Here is a 19166-nt window from a genome sequence, read left to right as displayed (position 1 = left end):
AGTGAAGCTCTGGTATGAGGAAGGGGAGGAGAGGGGTGCAGTCCCCTTGAGAGTGATGCCTTCTTGTTCTAATTAAGCTCATCTCATTCCCTCCTCTGCTCAAAAGCACTCATTGGCTCCCTATTGCCTCCAGGATAAAGTTCATATTCTTCCAACTGTAGTCAAGGCCCCCCCCAATCTTGTCCCTGCCTGCCTCTCCCGCCCCCCACCCCTCTCTTGTCCTCACTCACCCAGTGACTGCACTCATGGAAAGTCTGATGTCTTCCCAGGCTGCCCATAGCTTCCCACCTTTGGGCTTCTGTCCCTTCAGATCCCTATCACCCAGAACGCTCCCTTCCCCACCTCTGAGAATCTATTAGGATTTCCAACAAGCGCCTCCTGCTGTCCCTAAGGCAGACGGTCTTCCTACCATCAAACATAGCTGGCTGACATTAATCTCTGCCTCCCACTGGGTCAATCCTGGCCCCTGTTAGACGGAACATCTCAGAGGGAGGACCCTGTTCACATTGCATTCCCTTCACTCACCTCAGTACCTGACCCCAGTGCTGATCGTCTGGTCTGGCACGTGACTCAGGCCCAACCAATGGTTGGTGACTGAATGAATGAATGGAAGAGGCTGTACCCTGAGCAAGGTCCCCATGTTATTTGTTCTGTATCGCCACCCCCCGACACACCCCAGGAATTGATTGGGTAAATATTTAGTCCAGCTTCTCAGATTTCAAAATGTCCTTTTGGAGCATTAAAAAAAAAAAAATCTACAGGGCTGTGTGTGACCCTTGTTTTGCTACTTGGGAGGCACACCGTGGGCATGGAGTTCAGTGTCGGGAGGTGGGGTATGCTGGTGATTTCTGTCATTCTCCTCTGGCAGGAAAGGCACAGTCTTTCTTCACTTTGCAATTGGAGAGCGGAGGGAGGCAAGGGAGTGTCACGAGTGTCATGGTGGAGCCTGGGGGACCCGGATGCCAGTGGATGGATGAATTGCCCCGCCCTCATAAGCAAGTGTGGAGAGAAACATCGCGGGTTCATTTGGTTATTCATTCTCTCCTTTAACAAAGACTGGACTGGCCACTAGCCAGGAAGCCAGGGGTATTTCCTCAATGCGAGAAGAGGCACTTGAAACTTGGGCTGGGACAGAAAGTCTGCATTCCTGGCGTCTCTGTTACCTGCACCGAGGACAACCTCTTACCTCTCTGGATTTCACTTTCCGCACCTGTAAGTGGGTACATAATCCTGCATCATCTATAGAGGTAGGGAGCAGATGGACATGGGATCCATGGAAGATCCAGGCCTGGGAACCCCCAGCTCTGACGGAGCCTGTGAACGTGTAGACATGTGAAGGGCAGGACAGTGTCTGTTCCATCCCTGGCTGCCTGGGAAGGTGAAGTGTCCTTCTCTGAGCCAGAGCAGATCTAAGCCTAATGGTTTCCAAGCCCTGAGCATCTGCAGCGAGCAAGGCACAGTGACAAGTGCTTTCAGGGTGTTACCAAGAGGCCGTGAGCATCTGAGCACAGAGCTGGACTTTGGAGGCAGAATGCCTGTGCTTGAACCTGCACTCGACCCATGACCGAGTACACGAGTTGGTTAGTGTACTAATTTTGCTCTAACAAAGGACCACAGCTGAGTGGTTTAACAACAGAAAGTGTATTATTTCACCCTTCTGGAGGCCAGTAGGCCATGATCAGAGTGATGGCAGAATGGTGGAGTTGGTTCCTTCTGAGGCTCGGAGGGGGCATCTGTTGCGGCCTCTCCCCTGGCTCCTGGGGGTTCCCTGGCCATCTTTCCTTGGCTTGTAGATCTCTGCTTTGTCTTCACATGGTGTTCTCCTTGTGTGGGGGTCTCTTCCCAGATTTCCCCCTTTTACAAGGACGTCAGCCATACTGGATTAAAGGCCCGGCCTCGTTCTGAATGACTTTACCTGAACTAATTACATCAGCAATGACCCTATTTCCAAATCAGGTCACCTTCTGAAATGCTGGTGGTTAAGTCTTCAATTTTGAGGAGATGCGCTTGAACCTCTGACCCGATGCGGGACTTGGGTCCCCCGTCTGTGCCTCAGTTCCCTTGCCTGTGAAATGGAGATGAGGCACCTAACGCATGAGTAGACTCTGGATGAGTCACTGTACCTAAAGCACCTACCTTTGCTGTTCCACAAATGCTCGCTACTGTTATTTCATTTTATCTCTTATCACAATTCTCCCCTAGAGCAGGGTCACAACTCCACCTGCCCGCCAGAGATGGCAGGTGGCCCGAGCAGGTAAAGCAGGCTGACAGCCATGGGGACCAAGAAGGTGGAATAGTAAGAGCCCCCATTGAAAGACATTTCTGTTCCACGTTGTCACACTCACTTGGGGGTGACAGAACTCAGTTCTGCCCAGGGTGAAACTCACCTATTGGGAATAGTGCTCTTCATTGCTCTTGATGTCAATGGAAAAATAAATCTAGCATGACTTACTCAGTCCTTAAAATCCCCATATCCTGGCCACTGGCTCATCCTATCTCACCCCAGTTGTTGTGGACTGAATTGTATCCTCCAGAAGTTTGTATATTGAAGCCTGAACCCCCAGTGAATGGGCCTTCAGGGAAGTAATTCAAGTTCGGTGAGGTCATAAAGATGGGATCCTCATCTCATAGCACTAAGTGTGCTCAATAGAGGAAGAGACACCAGAGCTTGCTTCTTCTTTCTCCCCCTCTTTCTCTGTCCCCACACAGGCACAGAGGAGGGACTGTGTTAGGACTCAGCAAGGAGGTGCCATCTACAAGCCAGGAAGACAGATCTCACTAGAAACGAACCTGGACATCACCTTGGTCTCAGACTTCCAGCCACCAGAACTGAGAAACATGTTTCTTTTGTGTGAGCCCCTCCGTCTGTAGTCTTTTGTTTTGGTAGAGCAGACTAATCCATGCCCTGAGACACCCTAAGAACTTTCTCTTTCAAGTGTTCCCGTCCCCAGCCCCCCTTCCTTCAGAACCTGAGTGGCAATGGGGAGTCAGGGCTTGCCCCATTCCCCAAATTCTCAAGCTAGTCCCTAGACTGTAAGCCTGGGACATGGTACCTGGGGTGCCTCCACGGACATACACACGGGCTGGAGAAGTCTTTTCAGCATCTCGTTTAGCCCCATCTTTCATCAGAAGCCCGTTTTAAGGTATTACACTAGTCTCCCATCGCTGCCGTAACCAGTTAGGACCAACTGAGCAGGGTAAAGCAACACAAGTTTATTCTCTTATGGCTCTGGAGGTCAGAAGTTCAAAATGGGTCTTCCTGGGCCAACATCAAGATGTCGTGTCAGCAGAGTTTTCTTCTGGAGTTCCTTGGCCCAAGGCTCCACATCCCATTGTTTGTTTCCTCCTGCTTCCCTGATCATGTCTCCTTCCAAGAGACTCTCAAAAGGTAACAAACACTGATTCCCTCTCCTCCTCTGTCTCTGCTCTCTCTTTCCCCCCGATTCTGCTTCTCTCCCTCATAAAGAAGGGCCCTTATGATAACACTTAGGACTCACCTGTGAAATCCATAACAGTACTCCCCAATCCCGTTTCAAGATCAAAGTCCCTTTTGTTCTATCAGGTTACTGTCACAGGTTCTGGGTGTTAGGACATGGATATCTTTGGGAAGCTGTTGTTATCCATACTACACAGCTTTGATGTTCTTCGGTTGCTGCTGCTGCTAAGTCACTTCAGTAGTGTCTGACTCTGTGCAACCCCATAGATGGCAGCTCACCAGGCTCCCCCATCCCTGGGATTCTCTAGGCAAGAACACTGGAGTGGGTTGCCATTTCCTTCTCCAATGCATGAAAGTGAAAAGTCAAAGTGAAGTCACTCAGTTGTGTCCGACTCTTAGCAACCCCATGGACTGCAGCCTACTAGGCTCCTCTGTCCATGGGATTTTCCAGGCAAGAGTACTGGAGTGGGGTGCCATTGCCTCCTCCATCTTCAGTTGCTAAGTTGTGTCTAACTCTTTGCCACTCCATGGACTGCAGCCTGCCAGGCTTCTCTGTCCTCCACTATCTCCCAGAGTTTGCTCAAATACACGCCCATTGAGTCTGTGATGCCGTCCAACCATCTCATCATCTGTTGTCCCCTCTCCTCTTGCCTTCAGTCTTTCCCAGCATCAGGGTCTTTTCCAATGAGTCGGCTCTTTGCATCAGGTGGCCAAAGTATTGGAGCTTCAGCTGCAACATCAGTCCTTCCATTGAATATTCAGAACTGATTTCCTTTAGGATTGACTGGTTTGATCTCCTTGTGTGGGACTTTGTTCTTGCAAGAGACGCTCAAAAGGTAACAAACACTGATTTCCTTCCTAGAAAGCATAGTTTGGGAAGTTCTTGGTTATGAGATGAGGGACTCTTGCTTACATCACGTGGCATGATGGATGGAAAACAAAGCCTGAAAAATGAGACCTAGTCTCCCCTTGTTAAGGCCTCTCCCTAGCAGCCGTGTGCCGTTGGGCTGATCACCTACCCTCTCTCGACTTCCATCTTCTCACTGATTCCTTAGGGGTTCCAGCACCCATCCTCCAGTGCATGGCGAAGGTCGTGAGCACACTACAAAGCCCGGTAGTGACTGTGCTTGTCTCTAGATTGAGGCAAAGTTCAGTATTATCCCCTTCGCAGGGCGGCTGGAAGTACTCAACTAGATAAAGGGCCAAAACTGGGTCCAAAATTATGGGGCGAGAAAGCAGATGTCTCAGAGGTTCTAGAGGGACCCTGTTTGCTGAGCAGCAGGGTCACGTTCTCTGGGTAATACCCGACCCTCTGTTTCCTCTACCAACTGCACACCCCACATTTACTCACACAGCCTTCTGGGTCATGGCCACACACTGTACACCCCAGTTATTTGGAAGCCCCAGGCATGAGGACATTGGCAATGAAACAAGGGTTGAGCCAACACCCCACAACTTGAAAACAGTCTTGAAAGAGTGGGGCTGAGTTTTGAAGCCCCAATGTCAAGGTAGAAAAGGACAGTTCAACTGAGCCCACAGAAATCCTGGGGACAGACTTTTGCTTTGCAAAACACACTGGCCTTGAAGCTGGTAGCCTGAGCAGTCAGCCCCACTCTGTCCCTAACTGATGCACATCTCTGAAAAGTCCCTTCATCTCTCTGAGCCTCAGTTCAGTTACTGGTGCAATAAGAGGGGTGGAGACAGTGATCCCTCATCTCAGCCATTGTGGTGGTGGTGGTTTAGCCGCTAAGTCAAGTCTGACTCTTGTGATCTCATGGAGGCTTCTCTGTCCATGGGATTCTCTAGGCAAAGTCCCTCTTGATACATTTAATTTCCACCAGGAGCTGGCTGTAGGGGTCCATGAACCTTGTAAGTGCACAGCCTGCATAGAGTTTGGGCTCTCATTTCCCCAGATCTGCAGCAAATTGGCTGCAGGAAACAAAGCTAAAGAGGGTTTGGAAGGGTGTTTCTCTTTGTGTCTGGACAGCTGGTCACCTGTCCAGCCTGGTCCGCCTAGGGTGTTTGTGCCATAGCAATTGGTGGCTGGTGTAGGGTTTTCAGGGCAGTGAGGGGCTGGTCCTGATCAGAGCTCAGCCCTGCAAACGACTGGACAGGGAGGAGCCAGGGAAGGGGAGGAGCCACAGAAGGGGTGGGGCCAGGGGAGAGGCAGTCAGGGCTCTGCTTGGTCAGTGACAGAAGCTGGCTCCAGTCCAGCCAGTTCTCTACCAAGCCCTACGACAGTCGCCTCTGCTGTGTGCACGCTCATCACCGGACAGAGTAAGTACAGGCAATGTGGACCGAGGACCTGTGGGGCTTGGGGTGGTGGTGGGGGGGGTGGGAATGGCCTCTGGAGTTATGGCATTTGGAGGGCTTAAAAACTCTGGAGGTGTCCCAGGGTGAGCAGGACAGTGGTGGGGAGGGAGGAAGCCAGGGCCTCTGAGATATGTGTGTGTGCCCCCCCCCACCCCGCCCCTGCTGTGTAGTCCTGGGGACAATGCTCTATCTGGCTGAGTCTCAGCTTTCCCGTGGATAAGATATAAATTATTGTACCCCTTGCAGGGTGTGATTGTGAAGATTAAATAAAGTGATTCTCACCCAAGTGTGATTTGCCTCTTGGGCACTGCTTCATCTGGAGGCACTTTTAGTTGTTATAACTGGATTGGGTGCTGCTGTTGGCTTCCAGGAGGAGAGGACAGGCCAGGGATACTGTGAACACCCTATGCTACACAGGACAGACCCCACCGCAAAGAATGACCTGGCTCCAAGCGCCAGTAGGGCTGAGAAACCCTGAACTAAGTGGGGGACACAACGTCTGGTCCCCGGAACATGCTGGACAAACCATAGCTTCTATTGTTTTCTGTGCCTGGAATCTTTCACCTTCAGAAATCAGGAAAAATGATCGAATACAATCTGTTTCCCTAAGATAAGGCTGACCTGCCAGGAGGTTGCCACCCAGAGTGGTCATTTGGCCATTTGCTAAGTAAGCAAAATGTAGACATACAGTGAGTGGAATTTTCAGTTTTTCTGAAGATAAGGCTTTGGACATGAAACACAATAAAAGGGAAACTGCTCCTCTGGGCCAACATCGTACTGACAGATCAAGAAACCACAGCTTAAAGAATAAAGGGGGTGGGAGGGAACTTTGGGAAGTGGTGGATGGCAGGGATGATTTCACAGGTGTGTACGTCCCTGCTCTCCTAACTCATCAAATTGTGTACAGTAAATATGTACAGCCTTTGGCAGGTCAGTCCGACCTCAATAAAGTATTAGAAAAGAAAGACAAAGGAAACTGAAGCTGAGCTTCAGTGCGGAAGTTATTCAAGGTTAGCTGGCAAGTTAGCCCCAGGAATGCCAGGGCTCAGCCCTGGATGCCCAGACTGGCTCACTTCCATGACTCGGTGGCCAGCACATGTTCTAACACCTCTGAATTACAGAGAAGGAGCCCGAGTCCAGTCATCCATCCACTCATCCATTCATTCCACAGGAGTGCTGGAGCACCACCTCTTGACTGAACGCGTCATGGCGGGACCAATAGAGATGGAGGTCCTTTTTTACAAGCACAGATTCTAGTTGGGGAAAGGCTTGGACAAAAGAAGCCCGCAGCACACACATATGTAATTTCACTTCTGTAATTGATGGAGCCATGAGAGAAACAGGCAAAGGAGCCCTTATAGAGAATAGCAGTGGTGAGGGTATGGCCAGGTATGGACAGGGTGCCATCAGGATAAGTGGAAGCCTGGACCCAGAGAGCAGGTGGCGTTAGTGAAAGAGGCAGGGAAAGGTTTCCAGGAGGGAAGGTGGAGTGTACAAGGGCCCAGGACTGGGACAGGGCTTCTGTGTTAGGAACTGAAAAACAAGACGTGTGTCCTGGGGGACAGAGCTGGTCAGGTGCAGCTGGTGAGAGCCAGACAGAGCTGGCAGCCTCACGGGTTATCGTGTAATCACAGTTAGGTTTTACCGAGCCAGTGGGCAGCAATGGTGTCCTTAGGCAAGGGAGCGCCCTGCCCGTGTTTGTGATCGAAGGGGATTATTTGAGAATATACTTAAGTATGTCGAATGGCTCTCAGGGGCAGGAGAAGCAGAGTCCAGGAAAAAGAGGCTTCCACTGGGATGATAGCAAGGAAAATGCGGCAAGGCAGGCAGATTTCAGAGCTAGAAACCGACAAGCCTTGCTGATGGTCTGGAGATAGAGAGGGAGGTTAAGAAAGGCCCAGGCCCCTGATTCCAGAAAGCTCTTCCCCCCTGGTCTGTGGGATCTAGGGGAAGTTGTGTTTTATCTCTCCCACTCTGCCTGGGCTCCAAGTCCTATCTCTCTTTGTGTAATTAGCAGATAGTAGACAGACCCTCCTGAGCCACATGGCCACCTCCCACAGCTGAGTCCAAAGTCGACCTTGGTGGGACTTTGTTGCTTAACATTTGGAATAAACACCAGCAGATTTCCAGGCTGGATGGTGGGGCACCAGTGGGAGGACCGCCCAGGACCTGCCTATCCGATGCCCAACCTCTGTCATCGCAAGTCCCTTTGGCCTGGGGTGCCAGATCAGCCCGATCAATTTGCTGTCTTCCCTCTGACACGTGGGAGCATCTCTGCAGACACACTGGCGTCAGGGACCCAGGAGAGGGTCAGCCAGGCCAGGCTCTGCCAGCACTCAGTGGGGGCTGGTCTCCTGAGAGCCAGGTTCACAGAGCCTGAAGACTTTCCACTGGCTCAAGGTTGGCACGAAACTCTGTAAGCTGTATATTTGCCCCCAGAGGCCCATGAGTGCAATTTTAAAGCCTGGACTTAGAAACTCAGAAACCTGAAATGAGCACCCCCAGGCCTCTACTATCGCAAAAGTAACCTCTCTGACCCTCTGTTTCCTCTCCTGGACAATTGTGACAATGATACCAACTCCATGTTGCTATGAAGTGAAGTGTTAGATGCTCAGTTGTGTCCAGCTCTTTGTGACCCCATGGACTGTAGCCCACCAGGTTCCTCTGTCCATGGGATTCTCCAGGCAAGAATACTGGAGTGGGTTACCATTTCCTTCTCCAGGGGATCTCCCCAATCCAGGGATCCAACCTGGGTCTCCTGCATTGCAGGCAGACAAGAAACATGAATGAGCTATTTCAGGTGAACAAGTTAGGAGACACCTGGGAATCAGAAGAGGGGGAACAGCATGTCATCCTCATAAATCGGAGCCAAGAGGCAGCGTGTACACCAGTCAGAGTCTGGATTTTAACCCAGATCCATTACTCACTGGCTGGAACAAGCTATTCCATTTTGCTAAGCCTCAGTTTGTTGCTGTTGTTTAGTTGTTAAGTCAGGTCCAACTCTTTTGTGACTCCATGGACTGTTGCCCGCCAGGCTCCTCTGTCCATGGGATTTCCCAAACAAGAATACTGGAGTGTATTGCCATTTCCTTCTTTAGGGGATCTATCCAACCCTGGGATTAAACCTACGTCTCCTGCATTGGTAGGCAGATTCTTTACCACTGAGCCATCAGAGAAGACTCAGTTTATTTGGCTATAAAATGGGACTAATAGTACTTTGGGTAAAGATGAAGTAGTTATATTTAGAGAGCATTTAATCAGTCCTTAATAAATAGTGGCATCAATAAGAGGGAGAGAGCTAAATGGAGCAAGGTTTTCCCCAGAGAAGCCTGAGAGAAGCAGCTCTAGTCCATCAGATTGCTGGTGTTTCAGAGGGGTGGCCAGTGGTGGGGCCATAGCACCAGACCTCCAGGCCTGGGAGGGGAAGGGCCTGGCCCAAGGTCACCAGACTGTTGCCAGGGACAGGATGCTGGGAGGTTGGAACTCTCACTCCTGCTCCCTGACTGCTGCCCCTGGGCTCCGCTGTCCAAGCAGGAAACTCCTCTGTGGCCTGTAACAATTCTTTGAAAGCATTTCTTTTATGGTAATTATCAGCTCAGTGTTATCTGTGTGTGGGTGTAGAGGGAGGGTTGAACTGAGTTGCTTCTTAAGCAGCATCCTGCTACACTGATGATTCTAAAACTCCGCGGACTAAAGGACACAGTGATCACGCCACCCACCCATGCTCTTTAAAGACCTTCGTGAAGGTCAGTCTCAAAGTGGGAACAAAAAGGGAGTGTCAGCATGGGAAACTCGGACTGCTTCTTGTTTATTTTTTTATTTGGCTGCCTTGGGGAACACAGGCTGTTTATTACATCCTATGGGTCCTTCGATGTAGGTCACAGACCCTCTAGTATGGCACCCAGGCTCAATAGTTGTGGTGCATAGGCTTGGTTTTTCTGTAGCATGTGGGGTTTTAGTTCCCCGAACATAGATCGAACCCATGTTCCCTGCACTGCAAAGCAAATTCGTGACCACTGGGCCACCAGCAGAGTCCCCAGACCATTTCTCAATTCTCTGCAGAGGCAGAGAATACAAAATTGGAAGGCTGTAGCACAGACAGGGGAGGACCAGGGATCTGGGGAACTGAATGATGTGGCGGTTCAGAGCATGAGCTTTCAGGGTCCGAACTGGGTCTGAGCCCAGGCTTTGCCACTACTAGCGAGTAACTCAAACTCTCGGAGCCTCAGACGACCCGTCTGTAAAACGGAGCTGATCTCGTGGCCTCGGCCTGCACCGTCTTGGAGCAGAGCCTGGGTTCCCAGCCAGAGACTGAGGCCAGGTCACGGCGGTGAGAGCACCAGATCCTAGCCACTAGACCAGTGGTCAGTGACAAGGCCCTGCCCTTCTGCTTTGCAAAAAAGAATTCTCACAAAATGGAAAGTAGTGAAATAAGTGAAGTATTAGGAGGAAAAGGAGTACAGTAAGTGTGGATAGACACACAGGCACACTCAGAGGGAGAGTCACTGAGTTCGCATCCTCATGGCAGTTTGAATTACTTTTATGGGGCGTTTCTTCCAGGTTTCCTTTGGCCAACAATTTTGATTTCCTGGTTCACAGTCCATGTTTGGCATAGCTCAGGGTCTTCCCATGTGAACACACGCATCTCTTAGCCAAGATGGATCCCACCGAGGAGGCTCATGGGTAGAGCATTTCTTGACATCACTCCTTGGCCCTCCAAGAAGCCTGTCTGGTCATGTGTGGTCAGGGAGGTCTCCTGACTTCAAGAAAGAGAAACATGTGTTTTCTGGGTAGGGTCCAGCCCGCTCCCTTACTTGTCCTGCTATTCTCATCTTGGAGTTTTGGTCCACAGAAAATGAATCTCCAATCACTCTTCCCCTGGGAGTACATCTACCTCCTGCCTCATAGCCCGTAATCGAACCTGCCTCCATGGATGTGTGTAAGGCTAAAGGAACTGATGTTTGTTGAGACATCACAGCACCCAGCAATGGCAAGTGCTGGCAGTGGACCTGGGCCTCCCATGGGCACCGGGACCTCTGAAGCCACTGTGTTTGGCTCAGGGTCACTGGAGGTTCGGCAGACAGAACATCCTAAATGATCTTCCTTTGTGGGCTCAGGTGTAATTTATTTTTTTGTTTGTTTTTGATAATGTGAGAAGTAGATTTATTTATTTAAACTGACACACATTCCATAGACAGAATCTGGTTTGTCTCAGAAGATGAGAACAGCCCTGGTAGAAACAATCCACAGAGTGTGGGCCATCTCAGAAGGCGAGAGGCCCTCAGGTACAATTTGGAGGCCAGGAGTGCTGAGTGTGACTTGCTTGAGTCCATCAGTTTCATTCAAAGACAGGAGGGTCCACGGACCCCCAGGCTCACTGGTGTCCTCCCACCAGCCATATCCAATGCAGCAGTGGGGGGCCCTTTGGAGTTTGGTTTTGCGTGGGTCTGTGACTCTGTGGCCATGCTCGCCCTGAGCCTGGGGGGCCTGATGACATGGTGTCCATGGGGAGGAGCACACCCAGCTGAAGGGGATGCACACCGGGCCCATCATGGGAATTAGTTGTCTGGCTGCCACTGGGCTCCCGTGAGAGCGTGTGTGGGAAAGCATGTGCCCCTGCGTATAGCCGGGGAAGCAGGGGTCTCGACTGGGGCTTTGGTCCATCATGGCCACACTGCCAGCTCACACTTGGACAGCACGTCTGCATAGGGCCCAGTTCCAAGCCATTGCTTATGTGGACTCCTTAAAGCCTCAGCCACCTCTGGTGTGGGTTCTGTCCTGACCTCTGTCTACAGGTGGGGCAGCAACACTTGCTCCATATCACACTTGGAGGAGCAGTGAGGTTGGGATTTGAACCCGGTGCTGCCTTTAGAGTCTGTGCTGTTCACAGTGGGTGGAAGGAGGGCTTTAGGAGGCCCAGGCACAGGAACAGTTTCTGGGTGGACAGGGGGAGTCTAGGTAGGTGGCAGGGGAGAGACTGAGGGTGGAGGACAGGCCAGAATGATGGCAGAGCCCCAGGGCCCACCTGAGAGTCTGTAGAGAGACAAGAGGTGAGGGCCTCCTATCTGGGGGAGGCAAAGAAGAGCGCCGGGGAGGTCAAACAACACACGTTCATGGTCTCACAGTCCTGGAGGCTGGAAGGCCAAGGTCAAGGTGTTGGCAGGGCAGATTCCTCCTGGGGCCTTGCTGCTTGGCTTGTCTGTGATTGTCTCCTGCTCCTTCCTGTGTCCCCACATTTCTCATGTGGTCACTCCTCAGTCTGCGTGTGTCTGTGTCCTAATCTCTTTTTTTTCTTTTTTAAATCCTTGATTATATTTATTTTTAACTGAGTGATGATTGCTTTACAATATTGGTTTGATTTATATCAATACATCAACATGAATCAGCCATAGGTATACATATGTGCTCTCCTTCTTGAACCTTCTTCCCACGTCCCACCCTTTTCCAGCCCTCCAGGTTGTTACAGAGCCCCAGTTTGAGTTCCCTGAGTCACACAGCAAATTTCCATTGGCTATTTTCCATATGTTAGTGTATCTGCTTCCATGCTCTTCTCTCCATTCGTCTCACCCTCTCCTTCCTCACACGCCCTTGTCCATAAGTCTGTTCTCTAATCTTTTCTTTCAAGGACACCAGTCACACTGGATCAGGGCCCTGCTCCAAAGACCTCATTTTAACTTAAGAAAGTGAAGTTGCTCAGTTGTGTCGGACTCTTTGCAACACCGGACTGTAGCCTCGGAGGAGGCAATGGCACCCCACTCCAGTACTCTTGCCTGGAAAATCCCATGGAAGGAGGAGCCTGGTAGGCTGCAGTCCATGGGGTCGCTGAGAGTCGGACACGACTGAGTGACTTCACTTTCACTTTTTACTTTCGTGCATTGGAGAAGGAAATGGCAACCCACTCCAGTGTTCTTGCCTGGAGAATCCCAGGGATGGGGGAGCCTGATGGGCTGTCGTCTATGGGGTCGCTCAGAGTCGGACACAACTGAAGCGACTTAGCAGCAGCAGCAGGAGGACTGTAGCCTACCAGGCTTCTCTGTCCATGGGATTCTCCAGGCAAGAGTACTGGAGTGGGTTACCATTTCCTTCTCCAGGGGATCTTCCCGACCCAGGGATTGAACCCAGGTCTCCCACATTGAAGGCAGATGCTTTAACCTCTGAGCCACCAGGGAAGCCCCCATTTTAACTTAACTGCCTCTTAAAGGCCCTGTCTCCAAACGCAGTCACATTTGGGGGTCTTGGGGTTCTGGACATCAGTGTATGGATTTGGGGGGCACAATTCAGCCCATCACAGAAGAAGAGGGTAGTCTGGGAGCTCACACTGTGTGTGTTAGTTGCTATGTTGTGCCCGACTCTTTGCGACCCCGTGGACGCAGCCCACCAGGTTCCTCTGTCCATGGGATTTTCCAGGCAAGGATACTGGAGTGGGTTGCCATTTTCTTCTCCAGGGGATTTTCCCGACCCAGGGATTGAACCTGAGACTCCTGCACTGCAGGCAGATTCTTTACTGACTGAGCCGCCAGGGAAGCCCTGGGAGCTAACAGTAAGAGGACAGAATTTCCTTAAGGGAGGGAGGTGCCTCTGATGAGGGACTGGGTGGCTTTATGGAGTCCTAGAGCAGCCCCTGGGGAAGGAGAGGGAGACTGATGGTATCCTGTGTTCACTCATGAAGCACAGGAGCCTGGCGCTCTGCCCACCACCTGGATGCTCCGAATGAACAGGGACAAATCCAGCAGTGTGGCTGAGACCACGGGGAGTAGCTACCCTGAGCTCATAGCAGGAAATGAGGTATTGCAAATGCTACGCCCCAGCAAAAAAAAGTGAGGGATAGGGGTCATTCAGGGATACAGGCTGCTCAGCTCCTGGTAACCTCAGAGCTGCTGAGCAGGCAGAATCTTCAGTCCCCTGTGATGGGTACTTCCCTATGGATGAGAAGCGTCTTCTTGCCCGGTGCCCACAGGGGTCTCACTCCTCTGCCTTGTCCTTCTCCCTGCCATAGATACCCACATCCCCGAGCCTCTGTCCTTCCGCCCCTCTGGTGCTCTCTAAAACCTCACTCCCTCCCAGACGCTGGGGTTCATCATCGCCCTCTGAGGCTGCTGGTGGGCACGGTCTCCCCCTTCGGAAGGTCAGCCCTGCCCCTAATCTTCCGAACTTCTCACGGAAAGGATGTGCTAGCCACCCAGCCTTTCTGAGGTCATCTTCCCACTCTCCCTTTCAGAACGAGGGGTTAGCCACGATGCGTCTCTGTCTCTTCCTGTGCCTGGTGCTCCTCGGGCCGCGGATGGCCACCCTCCGGCGCTCCCAAAAGAAGAAAATCCAGGAGGTGCCGCCAGCGGTTACCACGGCGCCGCCAGGCAGCAGGGACTTTGTCTTCGACCTCTACAGGGCCTTGGCCGCAGCTGCCCCCAATCAGAACATCTTCTTCTCCCCTCTGAGCATCACCGTGAGCCTGGCCATGCTCTCCCTGGGTGCTCAATCCAACACGAAAGCGCAGATCCTGGAAGGCCTGGGCATTGGCCCGGGGGAAGGCTCGGAGGAGGAGCTCCACAGCGCCTCCCAGAGGCTGCTGCGCGAGCTCCAGCAGCCCCGAGACAGCCTCCAGCTGAGCCTGGGCAGCGCCCTGTTCACCAAGCCCAGGTTGCCCATCCAGGAGGCCTTCCTGGGTGCCATGAGGACTCTGTACCTGGCAGACACTTTCCCCACGGACTTTGAGGACCCCGAAGGGGCCAAGAAGAAGATCAACGATTACGTGGCAAAGCAAACGAAAGGCAAGATTGTGGACTTGATGAAGAGCCTGGATGGCACTGAGGTCATGGTCATGGTGAATTACATTTTCTTTAAAGGTAAGACCCTTGGGCTTGAATCTGAACTTTCTCTTTGCAGATGCTTTTTGTCAAAAACAAACAAACAAAACAAAAAACCCCCAATCCCTCCAAAACAAAACAAAAGACGAAACAAAACCAGTTCCCACACACATAAACGAGCGGGAGTGGGTTTAGTACTCTCTGGTCCCTGATGATAGAGTGAAGTCAACAGTCAGCCAGGTGAGACGATGCCTTCTTAGCCTTCTTGGTGCGTATGTGTGTGTTTAGTCGCTTCAGTTGTGTTGGACTCTGTGTAGCCTGCCAGGCTCCTCTGTTCATGGGATTCTGTGGACAAGAATACCAGAGTGGGTTGCCATGCCCTCCTCCAGGGGATCTTCCCAACCCAGGGGTTGAATCTGCATCTCCTGCACTGCAAGCAGATTCTTTACTGCTGAGCCACCAGGGAAGCCCCTCTTAGTGCTTCAGGTGATATAAAGAGCCTGATGCTGTTTCCTCCACTGGGGAAAAGCCAGCTCCTATTTGGGCCCCCAGGAACACTTAAAGCCACAGCATCCACATAAACTCTGAAGCATGAGTTTGTCAAGGCCACAATGCCAAAGAAACGGACACCATGGCTACTCAGGGAAGGACTGTGGGTCTTAGACGTGCCTTAGAGGGCTTTTGCCAGCTGCTCCGAGGCACCCACATCCTCACCTCTGTGCCTTCCTGGGAGCTGGTTCCTTAGCCCAGAAATTCTGGGACAAGAACCTATTCCTCTGAATTGTCTTCTCTCCCCCACTTGAGAGTCAGTCTCCCCATCTTTGTCTCCCTGGCATTTCTTGTAAATATCCCTACTCATCTCAGCTTGTATGCCTGCTTCTCCTTCTAGATGCTGAGTCCTGAGCACCCTATATGGGGCCTGACTGAGAATAGAGAGGGGAGTGGGGAGAAAGGGAAAGAGGAAACTAGTTAAATTGGTACCCAAACCCCCTTCCTGTGGTCACAGAGAGTGAGGATCAAGCTTGCCTTCTAAGAATTCTTGTCCTCATGTCCAGGTCTAGGCTTCAGAGGACAGCTGTGAAGTAAGCTAACTGGCCCATGGGAGTTGGATCTATATTTGATAACTACTAAGAAGATGAATGGAGAAGGCAATGGCAGCCCACTCCAGTACTCTTGCCTGGCAAATCCCATGGACCGAGGAGCCTGGTAGGCTGCAGTCCATTGGGTTGCTAAGAGTCGGACACGACTGAGCGACTTCACTTTTACTTTTCACTTTCATGTAATGGAGAAGGAAATGGCAACACTCCAGTGTTCTTGCCTGGAGAATCCCAGGGACAGCAGAGCCTGGTGGGCTGCCGTCTATGGGGTTGCACAGAGTCGGACACGACTGAAGTGACTTAGCAAGAAGGTGAAAGCAATTACTTGTATCACTTTGAACAAAATACCCATATGAAACAGAACGAGCAAGAAGCACAACCAAAGACTTCCCAGCAGGAAAAATCATGTTTTTTTCAGGACCCTTACGAACCTTTCCTCCAAACCTAGATTGAAATTCAATATTGGGAAAAGAATGGAAAAGAGAAGAACTCACCCTCCTCACTGGGATATTTGAGCTTGAGTACCAACATCAGAGAACCAGACAAACAGCATTTAGGGTAAAGGGTGCCCGAAGACATGAAAACCAACCTCCTTGTTTTGCAAATGTGGGAGGATAGCCCCACAAAGTTCTAGTCTGTCCCCTGAATTAAGAAGGGGCTTGTCTTTATATTGAAGAGGCTTTGCTGTCACTTCTCCCAACGATACTGCTCTAAAGAGGATGCTCTTTGGTAGGTTTACTGTGAGCACACTTTTCATTGGTAGCTGACAATTTCTAATTCCTTTTCCATTTTAATCTGTAGCTAAGTGGGAGACAAGCTTCAACCTCAAAAGTACCCACGAGCAGGACTTCTACGTGACCCCGGAGACGGTGGTGCGGGTCCCCATGATGAAACAACAGGACCAGTTTTACTACCTCCTGGACCGAAACCTCTCCTGCAAGGTGGTGGGGGTCCCCTACCAAGGGAACGCCACTGCCTTCTTCATTCTCCCCCGCGAGGGGGAAATGGAGCAGGTGGAAAATGGCCTGAAGGAAAAAACACTGAAGAAGTGGCTCAGGATGCCCATGAAGAGGTATTCTTCACACTACTCTGGGCCAGCCTGCTGCAGCACACCCACAGGGCCACACTGCAGTGGTGGGAGCACTCACCTGGCCCAGGACCTGCCTCCAAGCCCAGAAGAATCATGTGACGTCCCAGCTCCGGGGCCTGAATCCCCTAGCTGGAGGGAGCAGGGCTGGAAGCTGGGTTTTCTGGTGGGACATCTGAGTGGGCAATGACCACTGGGGACAGCTCAGGTCCAAGTCCAGAGTTGGATGGGTTCCTTTCTAGACAACAGGTTGGAGGAGCATTAGGAAACCTAGAGATAGCAGTAATATGAGCCAGTGCTCTCGGAGAGTCTAAGAAAAGGTCCTCTTCTCTTTCCAGGCGGCTTGAGCTTTATCTTCCGAAGTTCTCTATCGAGGGCTCCTATCAGCTGGAGAAAGTCCTCCCCAAGCTGGGGATCAGAGACGTCTTCACCTCCGACGCCGACCTGACCGGCATCTCCAACCACTCCAGCATCCGGGTCTCTGAGGTGAGCCCAGAAGCTCCTGAGCACCTGCTTCTAGAAACTTCTATCCTTTTCTGTTATATTCTATTCCATTCTATTCACCCCATCCCTCATTCCATATTCTTTGTCTCTCTCTCTCTCCTCTTTTCCCTCAAGAAGCAAAGGTTTCACTTTGCCTCTTGTCCTCTGAGCAGTGGAAAGCTGTATCCAGCACCGTGTCTTGCAGAAGGTGTCTTGTCTTAAGCAATCAAACCTAAGAATCAGATGCTGACTCCTTCGCTTACTGCGTGACCTCCAGAAATTACTAGACCTCTCTGAGCCTCCTTTCTCTCTATAAACTCAGAGAGTCACACCCTTGCTGTGAGAGGCAGTGAGAATTCAATGAAAAACATGTGAGCACTCACCCCTAAGCCCTGGGGGCACAGTAGTTGTTCAGTCACCTCATCTCCTGTCTGCTTCATGGCTCAGGAGCACAGAGGTTCAGACAGTGGTGCCATCGGCAGAAGCTTGGCTGTTTCCCCCAATGGCATCTCCCCGCCTCTGGTGGCTCCGTGATGCCTGATGTCTCCGTGATGCCTGATGTCTCCCCTGTAGATGGTGCACAAAGCTGTGGTGGAGGTGGATGAGTCTGGAACCCAAGCGGCTGCAGCCACGGGGATGGTCATCACGTTCAAATCTGCCCGATTGGGCTCTCAAAGAATAGTCTTCAACAGGCCCTTTCTAGTGCTCATTGTGAAGAACAGCAAACACATCCTTTTCTTAGGCAAAGTGACTCGCCCTTGAGATGAGGATTTCTCAAGGGGCCTCCATAGTGGAAGATGAGTGTGCACGATGGCTGTCTATCTGCTGGGAGCTGCTGATTTACACAGGTTTGGTTGACTAATGAGACTCCCACAAATCATAATATTAAGAATATCATTAAAACACTGATGACTGCTTCTTTTCACATGAATGCAAGACATGGGTGCCTTGGAGAACATTTGGTTTTGCCCTTGCCTTTCATCAGTGGAGATTAGCCCTGAGGCCCAGAGAGGTTGGTTGACTTGCCCAAGGCCACACAGCATGTTAGTGGCAGAGAGAAGCCCAGAATCTAAGCACCTGTTACCCAGCCCAACACCACCAATTTCTGTAGGAGCATTGTTCCAGTAGATATTTCCAACAGAAAGTGTATCCCTAAGCCTAGCTTCCCACCTTTTGGCAGTACCAGCTATCAGTTTATCATGGTTTGGAAAAAAAATGCTGGGATGGGAGTATGAAACTGGGCTTCTGTCCCAGCTGTGTGACTTTGGGTAATACTATCCCTCTCTGGACTTCAGTTTCCCCATGTCAGGTGAGGGACTGAAGAATCCTTGAAATCATATAAAAAGGCTAGAATGTTCCCCACCAATCACTGTTGATTTCAATGCATTTAAGTGCCACTCATCTTTTAAGAAAAGCAGGTGGACAGCTGGGTAGACATGGACAACCTGGGATTGTACTGTCCTGTGGGTTAAGTTACAACCTCGTGGGCTTGGCTAGGTGTGGAAGAATGGAGGCCTGACGCAAATACTAGAGTGTCATTTGAAGACCCTAATGACTAACCGTGGATTTTAGTGTCAGCAATAACAATAAAGCATTTTGAAAACATTGGATGTCATTGTCCTTCTGGAGGCAGTGCTGGGAATGGTGACATTCCTAGCTTACCATGTTCTAGGACCAATGCTAGCTGCTTCACCTGGATTGTTAGACTTACCCTTCACAATAGCCTGTACCAGGCAGACACTCCTCTTACTTCCATTTTACATATAGGGAAGGTGAGCCTTATTGAGAACAGGTAATCTCTCCAGTCACACAGCTCCTTGGTGGTAGAGGCAGGATTGGACCCTGGGAGTGTGGCCTCAGGACCTCCCTCTCAGCCTTGGGCTCTGCTGCAGAGCAGACATGACCTGGAAACAGAAGCCCAGGTCAAGTGCATCAGGGCACCAGCT

At 51.1% G+C, this 19166-nt stretch overlaps 1 protein-coding gene across 3 annotated transcripts; it reads left to right on the top strand.

Moving 5' to 3' along the window:
• The first annotated feature begins 910 nt into the window (after positions 1 to 910).
• Positions 911 to 18825, top strand: SERPINA5 (serpin family A member 5). 3 transcript variants are annotated; one of them, XM_044932821.2, is made up of 5 exons: positions 911 to 1212; positions 13968 to 14592; positions 16452 to 16722; positions 17076 to 17223; positions 17794 to 18825. In XM_044932821.2, exons 2-5 carry the CDS (start codon positions 13986 to 13988, stop codon positions 17980 to 17982), a joined length of 1215 nt encoding a protein of 404 aa, XP_044788756.2. In that variant the 5' UTR covers positions 911 to 1212; positions 13968 to 13985; the 3' UTR covers positions 17983 to 18825. The 3 variants fall into 3 exon arrangements, with proteins under 3 accessions (XP_044788756.2, XP_025126762.3, XP_044788757.2); XM_025270977.3 differs by lacking the exon at positions 911 to 1212 and adding an exon at positions 5557 to 5713; XM_044932822.2 differs by lacking the exon at positions 911 to 1212 and adding an exon at positions 13133 to 13156.
• The last annotated feature ends 341 nt before the right edge of the window (positions 18826 to 19166 follow it).

Source organism: Bubalus bubalis, chromosome 20 (assembly GCF_019923935.1).
Source record: "Bubalus bubalis isolate 160015118507 breed Murrah chromosome 20, NDDB_SH_1, whole genome shotgun sequence".
NCBI lineage: Eukaryota > Metazoa > Chordata > Mammalia > Artiodactyla > Bovidae > Bubalus > Bubalus bubalis.
Note: the sequence above shows the minus strand (reverse complement) of the source record. Positions and strands in the feature narration are given on the sequence as shown.

Excerpts from the sequence above, each read along its gene's own strand:
- SERPINA5 (XM_044932821.2), top strand. The coding sequence starts at position 13,986 with ATGCGTCTCTGTCTCTTCCTGTGCCTGGTGCTCCTCGGGCCGCGGATG. Across the intron at positions 14,593-16,451 it reads GAATTACATTTTCTTTAAAG|CTAAGTGGGAGACAAGCTTC; the intron begins GTAAGACCCTTG and ends TTTAATCTGTAG. Across the intron at positions 17,224-17,793 it reads CCAGCATCCGGGTCTCTGAG|ATGGTGCACAAAGCTGTGGT; the intron begins GTGAGCCCAGAA and ends TCTCCCCTGTAG.